This window comes from Podarcis tiliguerta, assembly GCF_965153285.1.
Source record: "Podarcis tiliguerta genome assembly, chromosome: 3".
NCBI lineage: Eukaryota > Metazoa > Chordata > Lepidosauria > Squamata > Lacertidae > Podarcis > Podarcis tiliguerta.
Window position 1 is genome coordinate 39,745,649 of NC_139536.1, and position 19,933 is coordinate 39,765,581.

A 19,933-nucleotide genomic window follows, 5' to 3' on the forward strand; every position below is an offset into this window, starting at 1 on the left:
GATACAGGGCGGTATACAAATGTAAATAATAATAATAATAGTTTTGCATTTAAACTTTTCCAGTTTTAGAGAAATTCCTCTTAAAATAACAAATGAGATAAATTGATGAAAGGTAAAGCTAAAGTTTGTCTGAAGGAGAAGCAAGACGGATGTTCATGCCAGTATTCAACCTAAAGGTATGCACATCTTTTGTGAGAAAACCAAGCTCATTCTGTGGCTGTGAACTCTCTACAGAGTGCTTGCTGTTACCCTGAAAAGGTTGCTAGCCCAAAATAAATGTGCTACAATATATACCTGGTTAGCTATCAAGTGCAGCAAAGTTAAAGGGAGAGAAGGGATTATTAGTTTTAAGCGACTGTGGAACTACTAAGCTTGTAGAATTATTCACTCACACCTTGTGAGTTTCTACCACTGAAGCAACAATCATATTTCCCTGTGGTTCTGTGCGCTGTCTTAGATTGAAGGGCAACCCTGCTGACCTGTGAATAGCAGCGCCACATATACTGGAAAAAGAAGCATAGATATCAGTGCCGTAGACACGATATTTGACATCCTGACATCCAGAGGGACACTTAGCGATAAATTCAGGGTTGATGATCTTTGCAGCTTTGATGTCACAGTCGATCTGAGGAACATCTGTGAAGGCACAAATGGAATGTTATTTTTAATATTGGTGCTCTTGGTAGCATTGAAACCATGCAATTAACACAGAAGTGTTATGCCAGCAGCTGCTTGTTCATATACACTTAATGAATGCCATTTTTGTTTTTAGTACTTAAGTGGTGTATATTTTTAGGCAAAGAAGAGTAAGTCAGAATTCTGGACTAGACGGCCCTTTGTCCTAATCAAGCAGCACTTTTCTTACTTTCTTATGTATTTAAAGCTGTGTGATACAACCCCAGTTTTGGTATCTTGCTTTAAGCGGAAGAGATCTGGTAAGCCCCCAAGATGTGCAGTGAATACCACACATGAAGCCTCTCCCTATTGTCACACAGGGTTGAGGTTGAGAGCTCCCATCTTCCACCAGTCAGGTGCATTGCTTTTTTCACTTACATAGTTTGGACTTTTTCTTCTTCGTGGCTTCTTTGGTGGCATAGATACAAGTCAGCAACAGAGCTGAAACAGAGCAAGTTGGACAATGTTAGAGAAGCAGACATTTGCAGCATCAGTTTGCATGACATTGAATGTTTTCTGGAATTTACAGTGCAGTCCTATGCATGTGTACTCAGAGATAAGCATCCCTTAGTTCCATGCTGCTTACTCCCAGGTTGTGTGCTTATAACGGGTAGCCAACATGATGTCCTCCAGAAATCCTTGAACCCCAACTTCCATCAGTCCTAGGCACTGAAGCCAAAATTCAGGCGTGATAGGAGTTGCAGTCCTATCATTCCAATAACCCTGGTGTATAGGACTGCAGCCTCCTATTGTTTATGTTGTTGTTGTTGTTTAGTCGTTCAGTCGTGTCCGACTCTTCCTATTGTTTATACTGGTTTTAAAATTCTCCAAATGAAACATCACTACTGTTATAATCTACCTTTGTTACGCCAAACCTTGTATATCAATTATCTTAGATTTTAAACCCTTTTGGAGGCAGAGGCTCATCTGTCTTTTCTGATGGATTTGGTGTAACCCAACCTGAATCTGTGGGATAGGGTGGCATATATATAAAAGCAAGCAAGCAAACAAAGCAGAGATGGTAAAATATGAAAGTATGCCCCTTACTTGGTTACTTACCAAATATTGTTGCAATTGTTGTTCTTGACTTCATGATGAGAGTCTTGGAATTTTAATCAGGTTCACTATAAAGTAAAAATAAAACATCAAATACTTCCTCACTTAGCTTAAAAATCTCATTTTCTTACCATTCATCTGTGGTTTGGTTTATCATTGTTTGAGTAGATTGAAGTTATGTTTCTTGAAGTCCTTTCAGAGAACCCTAGTTTCTTCCAATGTTTGCTTACTTATTTTTGAAACTGACACATTTATCAGAGGGACGTGGTTTTTTAAATTATTTTTCATTGAATGGATATGTTACATGCTGTTTTTTAAACATAATGTTTTTTTTTTGTTGGATTTAAAGACTAAATAATAGTAGCAGCAGCATCAGCATTCTAAGGTTGAAGTCAGTGATGAATGCTTTTTGGAAGGACATAGGTGTGGGAGAAACACAACCAGTGTGTAATTCTGTCTAGAGAACCATACAACCATTCCAAAACCTTGTGTAGATAAATCCTGGGACCCAACAAAAGGCTTTTTTACCTCCTTACTTGCTTCATGTTGCTTCTATCACACCAGAGTATCAGTATTGGAACCCAAACAGCAAGCATACCTCGTAGAAGAGAGGCTTTTGTGGAGATTTTGATTTATTGTAGCTGATTTGGGGCAATCTGAAGATGTGTGACAGGACAGGAGTTCTGATTCATAGCACTGATGACCCACAAGCCCACTTGGCTGAAACTGCCCTAAAACCTGGAAAGGTTGTCGCTTTGAACACACTGATCACACAATTAGATATCTCTTTGAAAAGAGATTTTATTTTTAAAGCCATCATCTTTTTCTTCTTTTGAAGAATAATATTGGGAAAGTTCTAACATTTTAAAGAAAATAGATGTTTTGAAACCACACCTAAGCCACAGAATTCTTCCTTTTAAATTATGTTATTGATAGTCTGACTTTTAGAATGCCCTTTGAAGGAGCTGGAAGATTAAAGAGCTTCTACCAGTGAATTGTTTAATCTCTCAAGCAGTTTGACCATGGCTAATCTTATGTTTTTAAATGGAAGTGCTGGTTTTCAGTATTTGATTTCCACCTGTGGATTACATGTGCAAACAGAAATTCTTTCTGGGCATGATGTGATTATCTTGGGCAATGTAAGCGGTTTACTGTCACTAATCTTCAGGAGTAAGTTTGCCCAGTATTTTCTACAGATGCAGATGTTTTCCTTCTCTCGCTCTCTCTCTCTAGACTGGTGATAAAGCTGCTTCAGTAATAGCATAATAAACAGTGGGGGACTATGGTCATTTTAAAAATAGTTGGAGGAAGTGACTTATTGGAAACACTCTCAGCTTTGCATGCAGGGCTGGAAGTTAAATATAGTTTTATATGGGATTCAGAGAATGCCTAGTATGGGAATAGGTGATTGAGAGGTAGATTGACATATGTTTTGATTACAGCAGACCTGCACAGCTAGTGATACAGCCACAACTTCCACACTGTAGTCTGCCAGGCGCTTAATAATTCCTGTTTTTGCAGTCCCAAGAGGTTTGCCAAGCATGAATGATTGGCTGCAGTCGGTTTAGAGGGTCACAAGATGTGATATTGGAGCCTTTATACCTGTGTGGGTCTTATATGGCTTAGGCAGAACAAAATGTGCAAACATTTAAGATGAGCAGTTTCCTTTAGTTGGAACTATACTAAATGGTGCTGAAACAGCACAATAAAGGAAAAGCCCACCAAGACAGAGGAGATTTGTTTAACACTTGAACAAGACAAAAGTCCCTCTGATTCCAAAAAGGAAAATTAGGCAATTATGGCTTGCAAACTATACAGCCTGCCAGTCCGAGCATCTTTCTAGGAAAGTCAAATGGTTAAATGATTAGGGCGGCCATTGAATCTATGGCATGGGGGCATTTACCAGTGCTGTTGTGACAATGGACCCCTTTGCTGGTGCAAGGAAATAAGTCACTCTTTTGGATCCCATTTCTCAGTGCTGTGGCTTACATGGCCAGACCGTTGGGCATAATCTCATATGACACCTTAGAGACTCAATGGTTGATTTGGCATGCGTTTTTGTAGGCTCAGAGAGCCAAGAAATTATCAGGATTGTTGATTCAGTTACAGCTTGGCCAGAGAAGGTGGCTTAGTGTGTCAAATTTCATAGCCTATAAAACTGGAATGGCAAAAGAAAATACACCATTCAAGCAAGGTGTGAGTTTTCAGCTGAACTTTCAGTTGCAAGGGTTGAAAGTGTGCAGTTGCAGAATAATTAGTTGGTCCATTAAAAAGGTATACATTTGCCTGCTGTATAGATCCCATTTTGGGGGACCTGCATGGCTATAAACAACTCGATCGCCTTCCTCTTAGAAGTTAGTCCTACACATCTGCTTCCAAGGTAGAGAAAAGCAGTTGCCAGACGTAGTTTTGTATCTGTGAATATAAGCAGAGCTCAGCCTGGTAGCTCTATAAAAGAAGAAAAGACTGGAACAAAGTAGAACACACACATATCACTAGTAAATATTAAGCATTAGTATAGCAAGCTTGCATTTTGCAAGCAAGGATTGTATGCTTCTGGCTACTACTTGGAGGTGCTCCCTAAATTCAAGTTGTAGGGTTGCTAAAGCTTCTTGCTTTAGCCAGTACTGCCCTCTGTCTTAAGGGCTGTCAGAAGACAGTCTTCTATTTGAAGGCATCCTCTGTTTCAGGCATAGTCAGTGTGGTCCCTCCAGATGTTGTGGACTACAATTCCCATAAGTTGCACCAAGCATGACCAATAGCCAGGGATGGAGCTGTAGCCAAAAATACCTGGAAGGTACGAAGTTGTCTACCCTTAGATGAAACCTTTGCATGACTATTGCTTGTGTGGGTTGGTCTGTCCTTTGCCTTATCACACTGTTGAGGACTGCTAAATGACACCAGGATTCCATCCTTAATCATGGTGCACTGACTGAAGTTGAATTGGCTCCAGCCTGGGCTGCACATGAAAAGAGCCCTTGTTAAAGCACTGCCATGAAAGTGTCACAAACACTCATTCAGAGTGTCAGCTGTTTTCAAGCGTTGCCCTAAGCATGGGCTCTGCTATAGGATTTCATAGGAACACCTGACACTGAACTTATGGCTCCACATAGCAAAGTTCTAAATGGCGGAAATGTGAAATCTCCTTAGGATGATTAACTCCTCCTCCAGCCCCTGCAGGCATTCAGCTTCCATCCCAACTGGCCAACACCTGTGGAATGTTTATACTTTTATTCAAGCATCACTCACACACCTCCATTCATTATACACATCATAGGAACTTGCATGCTTCCAATAATTCTTGCCTAGGTAGTCAGGAGGGGAAGTGTACATTAATTCAAAGCAGTTAAATGACTAGTCTGCCATGCGTTCAGAATGCAAAATCCATAAGGTTTTTTTGGCGTAATTTTCCTTTGATCCTGCAAACTACCTCACTACTCCTTTTCATTTGCATATAAAATATTTTAAGGTTGCTCTTGCAACTACCCTGTGTGGTATGATTCCCATTTTACAAATGGGGAACTGAGGCAGAGGGAGAATAATTGGCCTTGGGTCACTCTGCTTCCCCCAAGTATTCTAGGAATGAGAGACTGTGAGAACAGTGCTTAGAATACATGACTAGAGAGGTACACAACTACAGGTCCCAGAGTTTCATGGGAGAAGGAAGAATGATTAAACCAGTTAAAGAGCTGTCCAGGCCACAGTTCTGGGTTCTACATTTTAAGGACATTGACCAGCTGAAGAGGGAGGGGTGATTGGGATGGTAAAAGGATCTGGAAGTCACATCCTATGAGGAATGATTGAAGGAGTTGGGTATGTTTAGCCTGGAGAAAGAGAAGATTAAGGGTAGATGATGGCAGTCTTCAAATAACTGAAGGGCTGGAGCAGGCTTGCTTTCTGTTGTTCCAAAGAGCAGGACTAATGGGTGGACATTGCAGGGATGCAGCTTTCAACTGATTGTATCCGTTCTATGAGTCTAAGTGTATGATACAGACATGTCCAATGGATCCATTGCAAATGTATTGCTTTAACCTGAGGGCAACTCTAGCCCTACTCAGGGGTTTCTCTGCTCATAGGATGAGGGGGACTTCCCAGTAGTTCTGCCACTTCTCCCACATCCTAGTCCACAGTCCCACCACTGTCCAGGAAAATGCCTGTATTGGGGACCCTGTTGTATTATCCATTGTGATTTAGAACCATACACAATTGGGGCTCTACATTGCACAGGAAAACTCTCCAAATGCATTGGATTCCCCACTGCAGACCTGTTTGCCCTCCAGTTCGTAGAGGGTGGTAAGGCAAGGTGGTGGGAGTACAACAGAAGGAGTGGATCTCACTAACCCAGCCCCACTGGTTGTCATGTGATTCTCGCCATGCAAGGGGAACACCTGTCTCGGGCTTCCGTTTTCACTGGCTGAAGTCTAAAATGTCACATTTCTAACCGTTTTCACTCAAAAGGCAGTATAGAAAGGCACCCAATACAGAAATGAATGTGTAGTTATTAGATTTTTCTCTGGCCATGAAAGAAAGCAAAGCCTTGTACTTGCATTGTACTTTTTTGCAACCTAGGAACGATTTTGCAGTGCCAGCTTTCCCCTGAAGGTACATATTTAGTCTAGGGGAGCAAAGAATTCACGTCTAAGACTTTTTGCTCCTTGGAAAAAAAGAAAACACCCCAGGGTTGATTTTATGAATTTTTCTTACATGTCCGCACAGAGCTTGACATCCTTCTGAAGAGAAGGGCTTAAGAGCAGAACTTCATACAACTCTGTGTTGTTTAGACAGTCTCCCCTCGGTAGAGCTAATCATACACTATAATTGTCTCTAACTGGCTGAAGCAAAATGATCTGTCTGGGTTCACCTGTTTTGTGCTAAATTCAGATTTATTAATAGAGCATCTTCCATGAACCAGGATGATGTGATATTTGCTCATACTTGTTGCATATGCATCCAGTTAGATGGATGAACATGAAGCTAGGGAGGCTCCCATCTAGGATGTGCCTCAGGCTTTATGGGGCCCTAAGAAGCAGCTGGTAGTGAGGGGAGAAGCTGAGCAGAGGCCGGGAACAACAAGCTGCTCTTCAGAAATGGCTCTGGATCAGCAGCTATGTCCAGATAACACAGAATGGTGGGATGGTACAAGAGCCTATGTATTGGTGTGAAAAAATAGCAAAGGAAATCTTCTTCCTCAGTGCTATTTTTCTAGAAAAAGAGTGCTGGATCTCACCCTGAGGACCTCCCTGGTTCAGTTCCAGCTGGAAAAGAAAATGCCCTGCTCCTCTTCATCTCCTATACCACTTCCATGTTTTCCTTCTCTTTTGTTCTGGAAATGTCTGGCAGCCATTTTGGAAAGATCCTCGCTGCTGATTCATAGAATGGCACTGTCCTTCAGTCAGCTGTGGCCACATGAAACTCTGGGACCTGTAGTTGTGTACCTCTCTAGTCATGTATTCTTAGCACTGTTCCCATAGTCTCCCATTCCTAGAAAACTTGGGGGAAGCCGAGTGAGTAGATACATTGTGTGACCCAAGGCCAATTATTCTCTCTCTGCCTCAGTTCCCCTAAACATTTTTTTAAAAAAAAGCACTGGGCTTAATGAACCACTTGGGGAATTGCAGCTCTGTGAAGGGAATAAAGGTCTCCTAATAATTCTCGGCACTCTACCAGACTACAGATCCCAGGGTTCTTTGTGGGAAACCATGCACAGAGTTGTACTGTAGGGATACTTGAACAATGAATAGCATTGGCAGGAATCAAGTCAAACAGGTTCTTTCTCTGGTCCCTTAAAACTCCCAGATAATTTATCACTGCAAACATGGGTGCAAACTAATAATTAGGATGGCAAGGTAGAAATGGGAATTGCCATGGAGCCAGGACTGGATCTTTCTAAAAATTACAAGCAACTACGTTAACCATTTATATGGAAGTATATAAAGCCAGAATGTATAACTAGTCCGGTTAATGATTTGAAACAGGCTATCATTAAAAATGTATGAATAAATGTGGCTTTATGCCATAATCAAGTTCTTGATCTCCCTGCCATCTACATTCACACCTTTGGTTAGTTAATTTTTACTGGAATGTTTTTGATGGCCTTTAAGAATCTGCCTAAAACAAAAAGCAGGCTTTTGAACATTTAGCTGCACTTCCATTTTCCAGAACTTTTTAGAAATCACAGCTTGTGGTATGACACTGATTTGGAATGGGCTCTTTAGCTGACGTAGGGGTGCAAGTCATGGTTGTTACTGATTCGCAGAGATTTTGGTCACCTGTCATATTCCTTTACATAGGAGTGCAAAGGGCTGAGCCATCTCAGTTAAATAGGTTTGTTGACTATAGATACATGATGTCACAGGGTGTGACGCAGGAAGCCTGAGCCAATTGGGAGGTGCTGGAAAAAAGAATCCACAGGATAGGAGCAGGGCTGCCCCTGCCAAGTGAGGTGGGTGCCTCAGGCAGCAGGTACTGGGGGACAGGCAAGAGAATGGTGGTGATTTAGATGACAGAGCTGTGGGTGCCATGTGGCTTCCTTGCTAAAACCCAAGCTAGCCTGCTGCCGCCCTCAGTGGGTGCTTTGCCACTGTGTCAGACTGGTGGTTTTCTGTACTTTATCTCAGGCCGCAAAATGTTACGGACTGACCCTCGAGAGATGTCAACTATTTTTTAAAAAGCTAAGTGAATACTGAATAGTCTATAAACTGGGGCATTGGCAGATAGATTAGGGTATCAGTTTCTGATGTTTCTGTTTAAAGAGTCAGGCATACTTTTATATATTAGGCCCTTCTCTCTCCCCCCCCCCCGCCCCCCTGGCATGCCACCAATCAGATTTTATGACAGCTTTCTAGCCTCCAGAAATAACATCACCTTCCCCTCTGCTTGGCATTTCTTCTAGCTGGCATGTGTGGGTGTGGGTGTCCATGTTAAACAAGAATTATATTCTTAATTTTTGTATATCATAAATGAGCACACAGGTGCTCTGGGAAATGGAAGAGCTCATGCTATCAATTGTATAACATGAGTTATTTACCCAAGGTAACTAACTGAGCCAGGAAATGAAACTTTTTTTCGTAATAGTGCTCCGGCTTACTAGATGATGCTAAATCTCTCTCTCTCTCTCTCTCTCTCTATATATATATATATATATATTCTCAACCTTCAGGTTTGGTGGAAGGTCCTATGGGAGTGTGAGAACTCAGTGTTTACTAAATCCTCATCAAACAAAGCAGCAGACACCCTCCTCTCCTGTCCACTGCCCTGGTAACGATACACAGCTCTCTCCATGTTGGTGGGATAATAACTGGCCACCTACACAGATGCCTGCTACACACTAGCTGGAATGTGGTAAGCTCAGCTGGTAACTGGCCAAACTGAAAAACTCAGCTCAGCAGCAGTTTTCACAACCATCCACCTGTGAAAAGGTTATGCCTCTCGCATTGAGAACTGTATCCCAGAAAACAAACAGCACATTCCAGCTATAGGAAGCATCAAGAAAGGGGTGGCAGGTGCTAGATATACATTGATTCCTGCAAAAACATCACATGATGAATGGGAAAGTTTCTTTGCCCATATATTTTTGACCAAAAATATAAAGCATCTAGATGTATGATATTAATAGCTCATTAGACTAACTGGATGCCAAATCAGACGAGTGGAATGCTTGCGCTTGGCGTTGCCAGTAACAATAAGTGAGCCTAATCTCCCAGCTATTGCTCCCACAAGTACCACATTTTTTCCAGTGGAATTTGTGTGGGAATAGCATATGTTGGATTGTGCCCAATATATTTAGCATTGTGCAAAAAGGACTCCTCGGTGGAAGTGTTAACAATCAGTGAAAATTTTGGGTTGTATTTATACCAAGGTGTGAACACGTCCTTTGAGGTTTCCAAAAAGTGCAGCATAGCTTACTTTTTGCAGGTTTGAAAATAACATTTAAGAAGCATTAAACCTACAAAAAATAACCTTGAGGTTATATGGCGATTGCAGCCTAGGGAGCAAGAAGGGCAGTTCTAAGCTCTTCGTTTTAATAGCTTGTCTTGTGAATCTGTCACACTGTGAGGAAGGTTAATCTAAGAGACACTAACTGGCCGAAAGTCACCCAGCGAGTTTCATGGCTGGGGGTGTGCGGTTTGAGCCCTACTCTCCCAGTCCTAGTGCAACATTAACTACTATACAGCTATAGCTCTCAATAGTTATTGGTATCAGAAGTAAGGTATAGAAACATTCTGATAAATTGGATTAGTAAGGAATAGGTTCTGAACGCAACTACAAACCATACATGGCATATTTCTTATTTTTAAAAATTCCATATCTGCCAATGTTTTGTTTGCAAACGCAATTGAACTGATTTTCAAGAGTAGGCATACCATGTTTCCTGGTGTCAACGTTGCATTGATATGTTTATATAAAAGACATATGATGCACAGTTGAGAACGGAGCATGAAGAAATGGAGCATAAAAGCAGTCTGAAAACATTAGGAACACATGATTTGAACTGGGTAACACTTCCATCGTCTGAAAATGATATAGGCTTAATTTAAGATGGAGCTCATTGCTGCTGTGCTTATCCTTATAGCTTGTCTTTATGTGAAGAAATGATGGACAAAAGTGTAGCTTTGAGCAACCACAAGCCCTTACACAACTGAGATTAGGGTTGAATATGGACATTCATTGGCAGGCGATTATGCCATTGTGCATGGAATAAATGTTGAACGTGCAAAGCTGTTTGCCTGAATTTCCCTTCCAAATGGTGAGGAGCATTCTATCACACCTCTCTTTCTAATCAGGTAAAATTCTCCTGATTGCTTGGCAAGGAGATGCAAGTGCTGGCACAAGTGCAATGTGTTAGATTACCCACATGCTAACTGTTTGCATTCATCCCAGGGCTCTCTGGAGGGAGGATCCTCTCAGTGACTTAGTGCTATGTTGACTACATCCCCAAGGCAGATTCCATATGCATCTACCACTGGCACCCCCAACCCAGTCTCCCCAGCAGCCTTTGGCATGAGACAATTCAAGATACTAGTCTATCCCCTCCAGAACCAAAGTTATTATTACATATATATGATAAGTTTTAGATATTAAAAGTGTATACTGTGTAATTTGGTTAAAAATCTCAGGGCAGATTACATAAGAACAATAAAATACAGTTAGCGACAGTCAATAAAGTCCTAAAAACCAGATTTTTTTAAAAAAAGCAAATAAAACTGAGCAGTGTACTGAACCAAAAAAAGAGAGGTTAATTAAGTAATTAAATTAAAGAAGTTTAATTAATAAACTTAATGGAATATTTTTAAAATGTACTTTTATAGCCCAACGTGGCTTTTAAAGCACTGGCAGGTATGTCCAGAACTTGGCAAAACTGAAATTCGAAGCTGTTTTTGCCTGGCCCACATCTCTTTGCAGACATTTCCAAGAGTTTGTAGCAAAATTTTGTACTTTTGCCTGGCAAAAAAAATCTAAACCAGCCTTCCCCAACCTGGACCCTTCTGTGATGGACCGTCAGAAGAACCAGAACAATCTTCCCATCTTCTTTGGTGAGGCTGCCACCAATATAATGAAGGAAGATCAGCCAATGAGAGGGTGGGGTTCCCAGTCCCCACCTTATAGCATGAAGGGACCTTCAAAAGGAAAGTTACTTTAATCCCAGCGAAATAGCTTTACATCTACTCTCAGTACACAAGAAATTGATCCACTTCAAGCCATTGATGAACGCAACTGGTGGCAAACTTTCTAAATACCAACAGCAACATTAAAGTGTGGCGATAATTGTCCAGGTGAAAGAGGAAAGTAAGGAGATAATCCCCCACTTCTCCAACAACTCTGAATAAGCTCGACGATAGTAGCTACTGACTGAAATGTTCGGTTTGGGCAGAGTTTTGATAAGCAGCAATGTGGTCCTCCCTCTGGCTGCTTCAAGCTGGCCAAACTCCTCATAGAGGGTTGGTGTTTTACTCTACCACATCAGCCATGACCAGATCTCAGCAGCACTTGCAAATGGCAAAATCCCTACACAACTCTTCCCCTGCCCCACATTTGACACTGTGTCCTCCCAACCCTCATTTCAGCCCATCATCAGGGTCACATTAAATCATCTTGATACTGATGTTTTCCCCATTTGTTTCCTTTTATGCATGCTTTTTTAAAATAAAGAAATAAGACGTCTAAATGCATTTCCCTTTTTCTCCCAGAACCCTCACCTCTGCCAAGCAATTTGTCAGATCACATTAAAATGAAATGAGAAACAAGTCTGTTCAGAGTCTGGTAGCAATCCACATTCAGATGTTATGATGTTGTCTTTTGAGCAATTTGAGTAATAATTTCAGTAATAAAACTATCTGTATTTCCTTTCACCTAATTACACACACACACACACACACACACACGCCACCACACACACCAATAAGAATTGCAGGAACTCACTCTTTGTTTAATATACAAACACTCTTTTTTTTTAAAAAAAATGTTTGTATCCATGGCATGGTGAAATGGAAGCTGGCTGATTCTGTTTGCTGTAAAATCCCTTTTGAAAACCTTGTGACATTGACTGAATTCCTTTTGGGGCAGTTTGACAAGCTAATGAATGATGGGATTTTAGCTGCTTTCTGATTTGCCAGCCTCTGAAGGATCTGTTTTGTTTTCTAATTAATGAAAGGCAGAAAGAAGGATAACTGCCCAAGAACCCATCCCCAAAGTGTGATTTTTTTATCAATCCAAAAGTACTAGAATTACAAAAAAAACACAACCCCAACTTTTTTAAAAAACACACAAAAACCTTTCTTTCTCTGAATTTTCGCTTGGGGTGATTGGTACATGTTGCTACTGGCCTGACACAAATCACATTGCAGAGACTTATCAAGAATCCAATCTCCCTGGGAGAAGGTGAGCTGCTGTGACAGGCTTGATAATGCTATTGCTCTTTAAAGTCTTACTAGCATAGCAGCCATTCAACACAAAAGGATATTGGGGGCGAGGCAGGGAGCACAGGGGTGAAAGGAGAGGCAGAGAGATGATTCCAGTGCCTTACACACACACATTGCATTATCAACCCTCTTTTTCCACATAAATTTATATATCAACCAGTGAGACAATTAGAACCCCCAGCAAGGAGAAAAATATATCAGTGCCCCAAGTTAGCTCAATATTTGTGCAATTGTAAACTAGTGGTGCTAGTTATTAAATACGGAAAGAAAGAAAGAAAGAAAGAAAGAAAGAGGAGAGGAAACCTACTTGAGAAAATGAATATGGTTCTTAAAGCATTAAACAAATTACAGACACCTTACTTGCCTGTAAAAGTATTTAAATGATGGATTTATCAAAGCTTAGTAGACATTGTGTGTGTCTGTATGTGTGCATGCACTTTGTGGGCATATCAATAATGCACAGAAATGATGGTATTTGCATCACAATTTCATTTTAAAGACACTACTTACCCTCAGGGCATCCCCCTAACATGCAAAGCATTGAATTATCCAAAATATAGAATTATGTGCTTGCTCTCTCCCTTCCAAAATTAGATCTATAAATGAATCATACATAGGGAAACAATCAGTATTACCTTGCCGGAGGTGTGTGAATTTTTAAAGAGAAAACTCCTTGTCTCCAACCAGTATGCCTGGGTTATTTTTTTCCAAGATATTCTGCAGCACAAACTTCAGACAATATTACTCTAAAGAATCAGAAATGAGCAAGAAAAAAAATCCAGGGCACCTTTTTCCTTTCTCATCAAATATTCCCGTCAAGCTCCCAGTAGTTTGAAAGACACAGTAAACTCTCTCTCTCTCTCCACAAACACAGAGCTCCTTAGACTGATGTAGCTGCTGAATTAGGCGGTGCTCTTTTAAATTTCTTCTCCCTCCCACTTCCCCCCTCCTTTTCCTCTTGTGGGGATTTTTATATTGTGGAAACTAAATTGGCATGTGCTGTTTTATTCAGAGTGTCAAACCTTGAGGAAAAGTAAAACTCGCTTGCCTCTATTTTGGTTCTACTCAGGGTGTGTGCGTCCATGTATACCTTTATTTTACCACTCCTGAAATCGATACTTTGCAACCTCTTTGGTAGGAGAGGGATTAACAAACAGAATACTGATTAGAATCTAATCATCTTTAGCTCACTTGGTAGCACATGAGACTCTTAATCTGAGGTTTGTGGGTTTGAGCCCCACGTCGGGCAAAAAATTGGACTAGATGATCCTCATGGTTCCTTCCAACCCTACAATTCTGAGTCTATGAAATCATAAACAGAGCATGCACACAAAAAAGAACAGTTTTCTCAGACAAGTTAGACCTTCTTTGAACAGTTAATATAGACCCATTTCTTGGGTTGACGTCAAGAGCAGCAATATATTATGAGGTATAAATTCACCTGTCTTATCTGCCTCATTAGCTTCCATGGAGATCACCCTGAAGCTGCTCCACTTCCATTCACAAGGGCTCACAAGGGTGACTAGAAAAATGGACTGTAATTTTTGCCAGGGATGCAGAACTATATGACCTCATGCCTGGCTATTGGCCATGCTGTCTGTGGCTGATAGGAGTTTAACAACAACATCTGGAGAGTGACAGGGTTCTCCATCCCTGTTCAGTGTCGTCTTCATGGTCTCTTCCAATGAGCAATAATAAATCTTTGTGTTCAAGCTTAGAATCTAAAAGGCACGGCACAAAAGGAAAGGTTATTGGTAAGGAGGAGGAAGAAAGCAAACTTGGACCCCAATTTTTACTTACAAAGTAATTAAAATTGCTCTGATCCATGGGGCTGGGGCAAGGCAAAGCTCAGCACCTTGGAGAGGTACCTAGGTGGGGGTTTCAGGACCACACTTAGTGATCCTGCAGCTCAGGCAGAGCATGCAAATTGTCTCAACATTGTCAAGGAGCAATGGACAGAGCATTGTAGCTTAGTATTTGAGGACCCAAACCCTGCCCATTAAAGGACCAGTGCCCTTGTGTGCAGCCATTGGCTTATTTTAGTCCTTGGGATTTTAAAATGTAGGAATATATCCTTAGGGCTCTTCTGATCTCTGCAAGCAGTTTGTGGACCAACCAGCATAGCCTGGTGAAGGAAGTGCCTCCTCAGGATTCAGGGAAGGAAATTCAAGCTCTGGTGACTGCAGACCAGGGATCATCTCCATCTCCTCCTCAGGGCTACTGTCATTGGAGGACTGCCTCCAAGGACTCCTGACCTGGGACCATAACAGTAACAGTTCAAGAAGGAGACATTGCTGGTCTCAGGTGAACCAATCCCTTCTCTCCTTGTGCTGCATGGGATGGCAGGGAGGGAAAAATCTGAAGGCTAGATGCATCTAGAGCATCAATTCAACACAGACCAGTCTAGTGTCACTTCTGTTGAGCTTCCTCTCTATCATTTCTGTTCCCTGTAGGAGCTGTTTGTGATGCAGCTAGGAAGTAGCAGCTGGCACATTCTTGCCTCTTCCCAGTCTACCACACTCCATGGCTGCAGGAGTCAAATGTGACTCATTGGAACAAGAGTGACTTTGGTGTCCACCACTAAAGACTTGTTTGTTCTGGCTGACTCTTGGTGAAGGGGGCTAGGTCAGGAAACTGCAAGTCTTTCCCAACCCTACAATTGTACCAATCTCTCTCCCTCTCTCTCTCTCTCCCCCTCTCTCTCTCTCTCTCTCTCTCTGTGTGTGTGTGTGTGTGTGTGTGTGTTTGGGTTGTTTTGCAGCCTCAAGCAATAATTGAGGATGGAGATTTATATGCTTAGACTCTGAGGCTTAAAGTATACTTAGCAAGTCGCCTCAACCATGACTGCTACCATGGATGGTGTTTCTTGTTTAAAAATATAAGGGCTCTGCCAGAGTTCAGCAGCGGAGTATTTTGTTGATTTTGCAGGTTAAGTTTTGCACATGCTTAACAGTGCAGTTACATGCACATTTAGTCAAAAGTAAGTCCATATAAGTTCAATGGGACATCCTCTCAGGAAAATTTGTAGGGCCGGTAGCCAAACCCCTCAAAATTTGGTTTAACTTGGACTGAAATGCTGTTTTGGTCAACAGATTTAGGTAAAATGTGTTCTAATCTTGAAATGAACTTGTATTACTAGGGTGTGGTGTATTTTAGTCTGATTTTTTAAAAAAAACATTCTTATTACAAAATTGAAATAAACACACACACACTTTCTAGAAAGAGTTTAAAGCATGGGAGTCTAACCCCCCACTTTGGGAATCTGAACTGCCCCCCACAAAGCATTTTTTTCTAGCCTCCTATAAAACCCTGTTATGGTGACTGCAAAAAGAAAAAATAATAATAAAAAGTAGGCCCAGCTCTGTGATTAGCTGAGCCCGAGAAACCTGATAGGAGGGAGTACAAGATGCCATCCAACCATCTTAGGGATTCCTGTCTGGATTTGTGTAGAATTTATTCCTTAGCCTTTTCTTCTATGTTCCACCAGGCAGCGGCTTTGTAGGGTTGCAACCTCATAATTTGGACAGTGTCCATATGTTTTTAGAACTCCTGGTAAGGCGGGAAAGAAAGCAAACTGCACCTCCTTCAGCTCATTCCCTCTGCTGCCCAGTCAACCTCCTCCCTGCCATATTTGAGACTAGCATGCTACAGCAGGTAAGGGCTGGGACATGTGTCATGGCTATAGTTGAACTGGGTGGAAGGAGGTGTGACTGTCTGTCTTTCTGCTTTAGCAGAAGATTAAAAAGTGCATGAAAGCTGTCTAGGATGTGAGGTTAGAAAACAACAGAGATGGCAAAGACTAGGTTGTGACTCCATGTGATGCATCTGCATGGTGTTATAAATTAGATACAATTATGCAAGGTCTGGATCCTCTGCATAGCTGTCAACTTTTCCCTTTTCTTGCGAGGAATCCTATTCGGAATAAGGGAATTTCCCTTAAAAAACGGGAAACGTTGACAGCTATGATCCTCTGTCTCTCTCTCTTTCACACATACGGAAAAAAACCTGTAGAAAGTTTTAAATATATAAGACGAGGAAGGAGGGAGAGTAAAAGATGACAGGGATATTGTGCGATAAAAAATTTAGTGTTTTATAAATGATGGTGCCATTATACTGTCTAGTTATCGCAAGATGACACTGGACTTACCTGGACAGAGTTAGGTGTTTCCTGCTCCTGCTGCTGCTTTTCCATTCTGGTTTTTAGAGGGACAATAAAGTTTTTCTCTAGCTTCTTGACTGGCGTGTCCATGACAGATGAGTAAACTCACAACACATAAGAAATATTGCATATTGTCTATAACCTGTATAATGAGCTACTTTGCTATGAAGAAATTTGTCAAGGATGAATGATAAAGTGTGGGCTGCCCAAGCTGTTTACAGTATATGCAAAATGAGCCAGACTGGCCAGCCAATTTTGGAGCATTGACTATAACAGGATAGCTATGGTCACATATTTTAGCTATTTCCCTGACAATGCTGATCAGTTAGAGAGGTCATTTACTTTCGGTACAGAAAACTGGGGCACTGAAAATTGCAGAGCAAGCACTGACCTACTGAATGAAGCGTGTTCTGGAGAAGCTGCTTTTCCCTAGATGATGCTGGACTTTGTACTGTATTTAGAACTTGAAATGCCCACAAATTCCATGTTGTAACTTAATTACCATTGACAGCAAGAGTCCAAATTTGAATGGTGCCCATTAAATTTGGAATCAGGAAATACCATAGGGTAGAGTTGGGGTGGTGTTGGTGTTTTGGGGTCTTTTTTCTTCTTCTTCTTCTGAGGAAGTTTGTGTTCATTATAGACCACAAGCGTCTTGTTAAACTGTTTGCAGCTTAGAATGAGGGTGCCAACTTCAGAGGCCACTATGGTGAGAGAAGTCAGGCTGGGTGTTGCCTGCTTTTTATATAGGCTTCAAGCAAAACTTTACTAACTGGGTGAAACATTTTCCTCAGTTAATCCTTTCGAAACCTTGTTTTGACAAACAAGGTGTAAAGTGATACCAGATTGCATTTGATCCTAAGTTTGCCTAGGCCAGGGTGCGGATTCCTCTCAAGGGTGCCAAATCAAATGTAAACAAGCTTCTTTTATGCAAAGCAAACAAGGGATAACAGAATGTAAGAAAACAGAAGCAGAGGTTCCCAGTTTTTGGAGCTTTTTTGTCCAGTGGTCACATTTGGAAAGTAACATGGGTGCCAGCCACAAAATAGCTGCTCTATGGGATGTGGTATAATAGAAAATAGCTGCTGTATATAAAAGAGCAAGAAAAGGGAAAGGAACATTAAATGAGGGGGAGAGCATGTTCAGTGTAAGAGAGTCCAAGCCACGGCAAATAGGAACTGAGCAGGAAGAACAAACAGTTTCTCCTGCATTGTGGAAATTTGTGGGGATATTTACTGAGATCTTTTGTAGGCACCAGAGGATGTCCTGGTGGATGCTGAGGTGCCCATTGGCACCTGGCTGGCAACCTATTGACCTCTTACCAGAATCCAAAGAATTACTTTAGGCACATCCAATAGCTTGTGTGTGTTTTGTTACATTTTTCATTGGTTAGTAATCCTCATGACATAGTCAAAGCTCTCTGTGGACAAACACCAGCTCCCTTGGCCTGAAAGCGAGATGAGTGCCACAACCCCATAGTTGCCTTTGACTGGACTTAACCGTCCAGGGGTCCTTTACCTTACCTTATGATGAACTGCTTGTGGACCTCCCCTCATTTTCAAAAGTAGTTAATTAGTGTCTGACAAATTAATCTCACCCAATGGACTAGAATGTGGCGTAAACCTCCCTTTAAGTCCGTAGCAGCCAAATAAGGAAACTCGCTCTGACACTCACCTGTAGGTGGTACTTAACACCATGGAAACTGGCACTGAGATGCCCAGGAACCTTATCAAGATGTTGGAGAGGCTGCACCTCCACAGGCACATACTTCCACATGTCATGGAAATGCCCTAAAACCCTACCCTTCTGGACAGCAGTCCTACAAGAGATATGCAAAATAACTAAACAGGTATTAGAATTCACCTCAGAACTGGCCCTACTGAACATCTTCCAAGATCATAATGACCACTCACCATTATACAGAGCTTATAACCCACCTATTCTCAGCAGCCAGAAGCTTCATAGCCAGACACTGCAGAGACATGTCAGGAGTAAACATGGACCAATGGTATCAAATTGCATGGGAAACGGCCTTACTAGAAAAGCTAACCAATAAAGTGAAACTCACACAGGGACAAATAGAAGAGGATGCTTTCACCCCAGTATGGCTCCCTTTATCACATACACAGCCCAACAAGACAACAATAAGGATCCACCAACAGCATGCAAATCAATCTGGCCTACCTGACCCTACAAGCTCTTCCACACTCACAAATGCAAACAAACCCCACTGTTGCCAACCACAGATAACCAACCACACCCTTCCCCCCAATACCTCTCACTACTGACACAAAACCCCACAAGCACACTTTACAAAAGAATATGCCTCATCACACCACCCCTCCTCTCGCCCCTCTTCTTTCCCAACCTTATACTGTACTCAACATCAATGTCTCACAACAAATGTAACTGATTTGTAAGAAATATTGTACAACCTGAAAAAAGAGGCCAGGTGTTCTTTTGTAAACCAAGAAAATCTTTAATAAATTTTTAAAAAAGAAACTTCTAAAGAGTTGACCAATTGTTCGTCTAAGCAACTGAGGGAACATCCAGTGGTCTTCAAGCAGGACTTCAAAACTAAGATTTGATGTTACTATATTATTTACCAGTGGGTACTTGCTATTCATTCTCTCTCTCTCCCTCTCCCACCATTATGCACAGTGAGGTGACTGACTTACACAGCTGATTTTGGCTTGATTTATTATTGCTGCATTTTTACTGTTGAGGAGGGACTGGTGGGATGGTCCGTCTCAGGTGCCAAAATAACTTGGCTGCACACAGGTATTCTGCTCCTTGTCTTGGAGGGGAGGGTGCCATTTGCTGCTTTGCTTCAGGCAGCAAGATCTCTTGGGCCGGCCCTACCAGTGGTGTAAAAATATTTGCTTACCAAGCATTGCACAATCATACAACCACAAGGAGTTACATAGTGCAGGTCCTCTAAAATATGGGGTCCTTCTGCCGTAAGCAATCTTATGTAGTGCTCAGGCAGTTAATCAGTTGCTGGAGCTTCCCGTAACGTTGAACCAAAGTGGAAGAGCACAAAGCTAAGAAGAGGTTTTGTGGTTCACAGCTGAATCTGAGTGACTTTTACATATTGCTTTGCCCTTCGCTGTAAACCAGGCTT

The 19,933-nt window shown here is 41.6% G+C and overlaps 1 protein-coding gene and 1 long non-coding RNA gene across 10 annotated transcripts in view; one reads left to right on the top strand and one right to left on the bottom strand.

The window, feature by feature from the left end:
- Positions 1-13,653, bottom strand: part of VIT (vitrin) — a 36,547-nt gene extending 22,894 nt beyond the window's left edge. For 4 of the 9 annotated variants that reach the window (XM_083432177.1, XM_083432174.1, XM_083432172.1 and 1 more), the window contains exons 1-4: positions 13,286-13,653; positions 1,735-1,799; positions 1,054-1,116; positions 480-636 (exon numbers count right to left, since the gene is read on the bottom strand). In XM_083432177.1, the coding sequence (XP_083288303.1) occupies positions 480-636; positions 1,054-1,116; positions 1,735-1,768 (254 nt within the window). In that variant the 5' untranslated portion in view covers positions 1,769-1,799; positions 13,286-13,653. The remainder of the gene's footprint in view (positions 1-479; positions 637-1,053; positions 1,117-1,734; positions 1,800-13,285) is intronic. The other 5 variants (XM_083432173.1, XM_083432176.1, XM_083432171.1 and 2 more) reach the window with 3 other exon arrangements.
- LOC310673684 overlaps positions 1-19,933 on the top strand; it is a 50,386-nt gene that overhangs the window by 2,544 nt on the left and 27,909 nt on the right. The window lies entirely within an intron of this gene.